Source organism: Vigna unguiculata, chromosome 5 (genome assembly GCF_004118075.2).
Source record: "Vigna unguiculata cultivar IT97K-499-35 chromosome 5, ASM411807v1, whole genome shotgun sequence".
In the NCBI taxonomy this organism is placed as follows: Eukaryota; Viridiplantae; Streptophyta; class Magnoliopsida; order Fabales; family Fabaceae; genus Vigna; species Vigna unguiculata.
The window spans coordinates 34288413-34297444 of record NC_040283.1 but is presented as its reverse complement, the minus strand read 5'-3'; the positions used below and the strand labels follow the sequence as shown (position 1 = coordinate 34297444).

The window sequence follows — 9032 nt, the reverse complement described above, 5'->3', positions numbered from 1 at the left end:
AATGTTAGTTCATTTTGTTTTAAACCTGGCTAAAAATTCTTCTTTAATGTATTATCAAATTCAATTCAATAGTAAGATACATAAGAAAAAAAATCACAACTATTTCACAATGTTTTATTAAATTAAATTTAATAAATATAAAAGTATGATACAAACATAATCCTATTTTCTATTCTATAATTTCTACGAAACATTAATAATACAATAAGATGACTTCACAGTTGTTAACTAATTCTTCAACTTGTATTTTTTTTTTCTTATCTTCAGCTTACTTTTCAACATGGTTAAAAAAAATTCTTGCTTTGCACCTACTTATAATATTTTCATACATCAACATTGGGCAAAACATTTTACATTCAATTTTAGTAAAAATAAAAACACTTTTAACACGTAATTTTAATTCATGATCCTCTAAAAATTCTGCCAAACATTAATAATATAATAAGATGACTTCAGAGTTTTTAACTAATTCTTCAAGTTGTACTTTTTTATTTTCATTTTCAGCTTACTTTTCAACATGATATATAAAAAACAAATCTTGCTTTTCAACTATCAACTACTTATATGATATTTTCACACATTAACATTGTGCAAAACATTTTACATTCAATTTTTGAAAAAAAAAAAACAGTTTTAACAAGTAATTTTAACTCAAAGGAACCTAGAACCCTAGTAAAATCTAGAAGCAAGAGCCAATAACCCAACTATCAGACATATACCAACCTTTCAAGTTTAATCTAGGACAGGAAAGACGAAAGGAAAAGAAGACAAGCAGCAAGAATCTTAAACAAAAAAAGATTATCATTTACTTCTACTCAAGGCAACAATAAAAATCAACTACAAGAAATATAGAGAACCGTTGATTAAACTGCAAAACCACCTTGAAATTACATTTACTCTTGATCACAACCTCCTAAAAAGGCCGTTGTAATCCTCCTAAACCAAATAGAGAATGAATGAAAGCTGATTCACTAACCAAAGGGATGCTCACAAATGTTCCCAGAAGCGCACACCTTATGCACTTTATCATTATAAAAATAAATGCCAATGCAATACCAGCCCAGTAATATGACCCCAATGTGCCCCCTGGGAAGTGTATAAGTGGCATGAAGTTGCTTGCAATGTACACTATCTGTAGAGCAAGTTCCAGCAGCATTCCCGTCATTACATGGAATCTGAAGATAAGAGGCAAGTCCCTGTTTTTCACCACTCCTACAATAGCCAGATAGCAGTATAACATGGGAAACCAGATTGGTAATCGGTTGACACCTCCTGGGATATAGAAGATCAAACTCTGAAAGAATGGAAATTTTTGAATGATAGGTTCTAGATAAAACCCAGTTGCAGACATCTGCAATGCTATTAGGTAGGGAATACAGGATAAAGCTCTCCACCACCATTCTGGCTTCTCAGCATTTTCTGGGATTCGGAAACCAGACGAATGATATATATATGCTTGTCCACAGAACTTAGAATTGCCTCTTTGAGACATAGGAGGTTTGAGTGAGAGGCTAGCTTCTTTATCAGAAGATAGAGGAGATGAAACAGTAATGAGTTGGATAGCTGAATTACCTGATACAAACAATTTAGGGATTAAACAACTAGAAAGAATCTGTGAGCACTGGTACCAAATAATACATACCAATTGAGAAAAGTACAGCACTAATAAGCATTAAGCAAAAGGTTGTGAAGAGATTAGCTAAATCAACATACAAGTCTCAAATATCCCATCATTTCATTATTCTTATAGCAAATATTTTGCGATCTATTGTTTTATGAAAATCAAATTAATGAACTTTTTAAGTATAAAAATTAGATAGAAAATTAAAAAAAAAAAAAAATTGGGAAACAAGATGCTAACTTACGAAGAGCATTGCCTGCAAAGGCTGTCATGGTTTGATTATTTGTCCTGTTGATTATAATCGAATCTTTATTCCTGGTTTAAAACCAATAACAAAGAAAAGGTGAGTTTCAAATGCAAATAGATAAGCAAGTGGAAACATCATATAACATTAACAACCCATCAGTTGAGGCATGAGACAAACAAGTATACATTGACAAAAGTCACTCCAACATGAACATTTACTACACAAAAACTTGATTTTCAAATTCCCCGTTATTATAAGGTCTTTATTTATAGAAGCTCTCAAAACCATGCTACTCACTATGTATTTTAGGAAGTTTATTATTTTATCGTTGTTGTAATTTTATTATTTATTAAAGGTGTGTCTTGCTGTTAAAATTAAGATTGTGGATAACAATCCCATAATTACAGTGATTTGAGTCCTTAGAATAGGCTCTATATATTTCCTAAAATACACAGCGGGCTAATGTATGATGAATATCACCCTAAGAGGCTTCAGCATGGCCATTGACCAGGCCCATTTTTCTTTCTATGTTCTTAAATAATAAATAAATGTATAATAGGAGTGGTGGTGTATTTGGTAATGTTCATTGGGGCTTGTATTCTGGCCCATGCTTTCTAATGTGGTCCACGAAGCTGCATCCACTAGGAGTGGTGGTGTATTACATTTACTCTTGTTTCGAGTTTTCTGCTGCATTTTCTTCGATTCACACCGAAGAAGATTGGAGGTTGAATGAGGATTTTCCACCGTTCAAAGCACTATTCCGATGAGTATACGCGAAGTGCTTGTCATCAATGTATTAATAGGAATGCAGCCTTCGTTACTGCACCCTCTTGAACATATTGCAACCTTTGTTGCTGCGTTACTTTATTCATATTGCTGACTATATTGCTGCATAATTCACCTATATGGCTGAGATCATGAATTCTAGAATGGAAAATAGAGACAGATTCCAAACAGCTAGAGAATTGCAGAATGTTCAGCCCACATGTACGAGCTCTCTAACATATTCTAGCAAGTTTCCATTTTCTTTGGGTCATAATGCTTCAGATACTCCTTTTTATCACTATTAAATACTAGATTCTCGAGCCACTGACCATATCACCCACTACCCAAATACTTTTTCACATATTTTTCATGCCCTAACAACAAGAAATTTTCCTCAGCAAATGGGAGTCTAATAACAAAAGGACAAGGAGAGGTCCAAATAAGCCAATCCTGAACCTCAAAAAGTGTCCTTCATGTCCCTTAATTGCCCACTATTGTGACTGTTGTACAAACACTCATAAGATCTTGTTAGATATATTAGATATCTTATCTTCTATTTTTAGTTTCTTGTTATTATTATGTATTGTATATCGAGCTTAGCCCATGTTTCCTTTACTATAAATACATTACCCTACGTCACCGCCGCAGGAGCTGCCACCGCCATCACTGTCATTGGAGCACCAATTTTGGCCAGTGACCACACTGTTCTGATCGTCTCGACTAGGCGACCTAACACCGTTGGTTTCGCCATTTTCGAAGGTCTAACGATTCACACACGCTGTTCAAACGTCATAGCCGTCGTCCGATTCTGCAGCACGTGGCAGCACGTGCACCATCATCTCCGGCACCGATCAACACCGCTGCACTCACCTCAGCCTCCTCTTTCCATATATGGGCTTAGTGTTTCCATTGGAGCATTTTCAATTTTTAGGGTTTCTCTCTCTCCTCCATGGCGTCATCTGCTACTGCTTCTTTCGCTTTTGTCGCTTCTACTTCCAATATGTTTGACACTTGCCCATTGATAAGTTAGATGGCAAGAATTATACAACGAGGGAGTCTGACGTTAAACTTTGGCTTGAGAATCAAGGGTATCTTGATCATCTTACTCTCAAAGTGACTGATGTTGCTCCTGATCATGTCAACCTTCCAATGATACACTTGTTTTTGCCAATGATTCTTCTGTTTTGGCATCTCAATGTGATGATCGCAACCGCTCACGCAAGCCAGAAAAATGGCGTCACAAGTGTGAGCATTGTGGTCAGCTCGACCACAACATTGATCGGTGTTACGCCTTAAATGGCTGCCTTCCTCGATCTATTGTTGTTGCTTAGACTGATCCTCCATCACAATCATCTACTACGGATCCTCCTTTATCTGTTTCCGCCACTGACAAATCTACTATCATCAATGAATTTCTTAAATGGAGTGAGGATCGTAAGTTGTCTAGTTCCACGACTTTTGTTGCCCACACAGGTACATCTTTTGCTGGTCTGACTAGATCTTCATCTATTGGTCCTTGGGTGTTAGACTCAGGCGCCTTACTAGTAACAAATCTTTATTTTCCTCTTTTTCCTCTCCAAATAATTTACCTTTTGTTATAATGGCTAATAGGTCTACTGTAGCTCATGGTGTTGGGATTGCCAATTTTTTTCCTTTTCTATCCATTGATAATGTTGTTTATGTCCCTGGATCTCCTTTTAACTTTTTATCCATTAGTCGTCTAATTCGTTCTCTTGATTGTGTTATTTCCTTTACCCAATCATCTATTTGTTTACAGAACCAGAGTTCGAGATAGGTGATTGGCACCGGATATGAGTCCCATGGTCTTTATCATCTTCGTCGTTCTTCCCATGTTGGCGTAGTTATGGAGTCTCCACATCTTCATGCTGAGTTAGATCATCCTAGTCTTGCCAAATTGCAGTAGCTTGTCCCTGCCTTGTCCAAGTTGTCCAAGTTGGTGTGTGAGTTGTGTCAATTAGGATCAAAGAGTCCCATGGAAGTCCTATCCATACATAGATTCAACAAATAAACTCCAACCTAGAATATTTGGGTGTGTATCCTTTGTGTATGTTCATAGTAATGGAATGAGAAAATTGAATGAGTCTTTTTGTGTTAACACACCTCAACAGAATGAGATTGCTGAAAGGAAAAATGGGCACTACTAGAACAAACTAGAGCTCTACTTTTTAATATCATGTTCCTAAGAAATTTTGGGGAAATCCTTCTTGCTACCACTTATCTCATTAATAGATTGCCCTCTAAAATCTTAGGACCAAAGAGTCCCATGGAAGTCCTATCCATACATAGATTCTACATATAAACTCCAACCTAGAATATTTGGGTGTGTATCCTTTGTGCATGTTCATAGTAATGGAAGTTGAAAATTGAATCCTAGGGCTATCAAATGAGTTTTTCTAGGATACTCAACCACACAACAGGGAATTAATGCTATTACCTACCACCCAGAATATTGTGTCAAGAGATTTCACCTTCAATTAACAAGAGAGATACTTCACACAACCTCATCTTAAAGGGGGAGAATGTTAAGAGAGAAAGATGTGCCTCAAGTTTCCAAATATAACATTTGAACCTGCACCTAAACCTCCAGAATTATAGAAATTATAGTATTTGGGGATGACAAAAGGGAGCAGCAAATGTTAAGTCAATGCTTTGTCACAGAATTTGAGATTAAGACATTCAGAGGATTTAAATATGAAATTGAGGTGGCTCATTCCAAAAAAGGAATCTTCATATCTCAACAAAAGCATGTTTTTTACTTACAGAAAAACGGGAAACAACCTACATATGAGCTAATACTCCAATTAACCCAAACATAAATTTGACAAGTGCAGAGGATATTGCAGTGGACAAAGAAATGTACCAAAACCATGTTTGTAACTTATTTACTTATTGCTTTTGTTGTGGGTCCTGTAAGCCAATTTATAAACCAACCACAGAAGGCTTTGCTCCTAGAATTGTTCAGTATTTGAAATAAACTCCTAGAAAAGGGATTTAACGAAACAATAGTGTAAGTGAATGTACACTATGCGGGATCTGTTGTGGATAGGATATCAACTGTTGGATATTGCACCTTCCTTGGTGGAAACCTAGTGACTTTAAGGATCAAAACATAAAATATAGTAGTGAGGTCAAGTGCTAAAGCAGAATTTCGAGCAATGGCCAAAGGGACACGTGAACTTCTATGGTTAACAATTATAGTGGAATACCAGAAGATAAAGTGGGACACGAACCTATGAGGTTATATTGTGACAATAAACATATTGAGATGTATAGACATTTTATCAAGGAAAAGCTACACTATGATATGATTAGCACCCCATATATGTCCACTCAATATCAATTTGCAAACATACTCACCAAAGGGCTGAATTGCATTAACTTGAAAGATTAATAAGCATGATTTCCAGACTTAATTTTATGAAATTTAAATCAACCCTTGTTAGAAGACCTATTTCCAATAACCCTTAATATTTTTGACAATGAAAAGAAGGTTACATAAAAAACTGATGGGGATTGGTCAATCGCCAAATTCAATTCAATTGCTTGTCTATTACATGAAAACCACTAGTGTTACATCACTCAGCATACAAGGATACTATATTCCGTTAAAGTATCAAACTAATGACATATAGGTCTTCTTAAACCACAGAATTACAAACATGGGTTTCCTCATCATACAAATTATAAAACATGTGCAAAACATGACGAGGAAAGGCTCCACTTACTTGAAATCATTGTGGAGAGAAAATGATTTATAAGTTAAGAGCAATAACAACCATAAATTAATAATGATGATGAATGCAAATATAAATATATAATGACAGCATATGCCTCAGATGAGTAAAAATCATGTAGTGAATTGTAATTGGTGAGATACAATACCTTCCTAAACCAAGAGATGTAGCAGAGGGAGGAATACGGGGAAGAGAAGAGTGGGTTAATGCCAATTGAGGTGCCATCTTCTCTCTTCTTTGTCACAGGGACTATCAAATGAAGAGAACAAAGTCATAGACATACACCAATGCTTGCAGCATGACATGATAAAAACACCAAAAGATTAACAGCTATATCTTTCAGTTTAATATGTGTGAATTATACTTTAGACACCAAATACATTTCAGGAAAATATCCCAAGTTGAATCTGACACTTATAATGAATCAAAGTATTTTTACACAGCTTAGATCATGAACTGTATGACCCCAAAATGCAGAAAAACAGAATTTAAACCAAATAAATACAAAAAACACAGAAAAGAAACACCTCTCTAATAAAAAACTTAGAAAAAGAAAAGCAAAATATAATCACCACCCCAAGATTCAGAAAAGGGGCAGAGAAAGAGGTCACAGCAAATTAAACCACGCCCCTGTAAACATCAGAATGCTAGAATACCAGCTGATTAACTATGTAAATTTTATAGACAAAGACGGCTTGGCTGCAAGGGTTTTATGGCAATCAACACCACATAGAGAGAATCACTAATGTAGGACATGCACTTCAGTGAAAATAACCAGATCCGTCGGCAATGGTTTTTCACAGCTGCAAGCAAAACTAAACACCAGAAAATTTTTCTTTGCAGGTGCTGCATGCTAAACTAAACCCCTGAAAATTTTCAAGCCCTACCCGCATACTTTAAGAGACAATAAAAAACAGAGACTGTTAAAATCTATCATATGTTTCCATTCCAGATATTAAATTTGAAGAGAAATCATAGCATGCACATGATAATTAATATGGTTTCTTTTCAGCTAACATCCACGCAAAAATTTAGACTGAGCATCGCAATCATCACTTACCACCACAGCACAAAACTAGCCATCAAATTGAAAAATTAAAAACGTACTAATATAAGAAATTGCAGAACCAGAGGTAGCAATTGACATCAACTTTTATCGTCACCCCATTCAAAATCCTCGTCAAGGAGAAAACTTTATGCACGCAAAGTTATGCACTTCACATTTAATAACTTTTCTGAACCTTACCTAGCGGAATAAGGCTTACCAATAACAATAAAAGAAAAAAAATTGTGATTGGGAACAGTACACAATCACAAATATCAATACACCAGAATCAAACACTAACTAGAGAAATTTAAAAAACCCTAACAACATAACGGAAAATTTTCCGATACTTAGTCGAAAATTCTTATATTAGCAAAAGGATAAACATTCTCTGATCAATAACAGAAAAAATGACTCAACGAATGAAAAGGAGTCATCTCCACAAAATGAACTTAAGTAAAAATGAATAAAACACCAAAAACAAATTCTGAAAACCGCAAATAGAAGAGAAAATTACCAACGAGGAAAGGGAGAGAGAGAGGGGGAGGAAGAGAGAGAGAGCACCTTATTGTATTTACTTTTGCTTTAGACTTCTAGTTATTGCGTTATTACCTATGTGCCTCATCTTCGATCTTTTATTTGGAGTTACACTTTCATATATTTTCAGCATTAATTAATTTTTAAACTGATTATTAAAAAAAAATTAAGAATCATATTATGATATTCTCTTTATACAAACATCTATCACTAAAATATAAAATCTCTTCATTAAAAATTGCAACTTTTGATATACTTTATTTCTTTTTAAATAAAATTCTCCATTCGAATATAATTTCAAACAAATCCATGATACAAGATAGTTTTGTTCGTCATCTATAATCAATAAGAAGTTTTAAGTCTGATTGAAAAATCTTTATATTTAGAAATCATTTATTTTAATTATTATGTATACTGCTGCTTTAATTCTTAAAAAACAAATTTTAATTTCTCTTACTCTTTATACTAAAAAAAATCGTTCTAATGGAGATTTATTTTTCCATTGCTAGGATTAAAACCTCTGTCAATGTTAGAGTTTCTCCAGGTAAATTATTACTTGCTTGGCAATGTGTTTTGGAAGTTTTTTCCAAGACGCTTGTATTGTACAAATTATAGCTTCAAACAATAAAAGCATGAATAAAGACTAAAAATATGATGTTTAACTTTTAAGAATTAAAATATAAAATGTATCACATAATATCTGAAAAACATTAAGTTAGTATATATAAATAGTTCATAATTATTTAAAGATATTATAAAATTGTTATATATATATATATATTCCTTAAAATCTATTTACTTCCTTTATTTTTACTATTTATAATTTCACGTGCTCCTTGCACCAAATCACAGTCATAATAAAATTACTAAGGATATTATTCAAATATTCCTATTTAAATCTTTGACAGTTTTTTTTTTGTCATTTCACAATTTTATTTTTCGTTAATATCCTTATTGTAAAAAATTCAGATTTGATTTTGCTATCATTTAAGCTTTCTTTAGTTAATTTACCATCTTACCCCTCCTTTTACTCTTCAAATAATTCAACATTTTTTTACTTTT

At 33.9% G+C, this 9032-nt stretch overlaps 1 protein-coding gene across 3 annotated transcripts; it reads right to left on the bottom strand.

The window, feature by feature from the left end:
* Nucleotides 1–779: 779 nt before the first annotated feature.
* On the bottom strand, nucleotides 780–8089 carry LOC114185268 (protein TIC 20-IV, chloroplastic-like). Of its 3 annotated transcripts, none has more exons than XM_028072897.1 (4): nucleotides 7998–8089; nucleotides 6537–6637; nucleotides 1866–1936; nucleotides 780–1572 (listed from the first exon to the last, which is right to left on the bottom strand). In XM_028072897.1, exons 2-4 carry the CDS (start codon nucleotides 6611–6613, stop codon nucleotides 914–916), a joined length of 807 nt encoding a protein of 268 aa, XP_027928698.1. In that variant the 5' UTR covers nucleotides 6614–6637; nucleotides 7998–8089; the 3' UTR covers nucleotides 780–913. The 3 variants fall into 3 exon arrangements, with proteins under 3 accessions (XP_027928698.1, XP_027928697.1, XP_027928699.1); XM_028072896.1 differs by having other exon boundaries at nucleotides 7951–8037; XM_028072898.1 differs by lacking the exon at nucleotides 7998–8089 and adding an exon at nucleotides 7496–7939.
* Nucleotides 8090–9032: the final 943 nt, after the last annotated feature.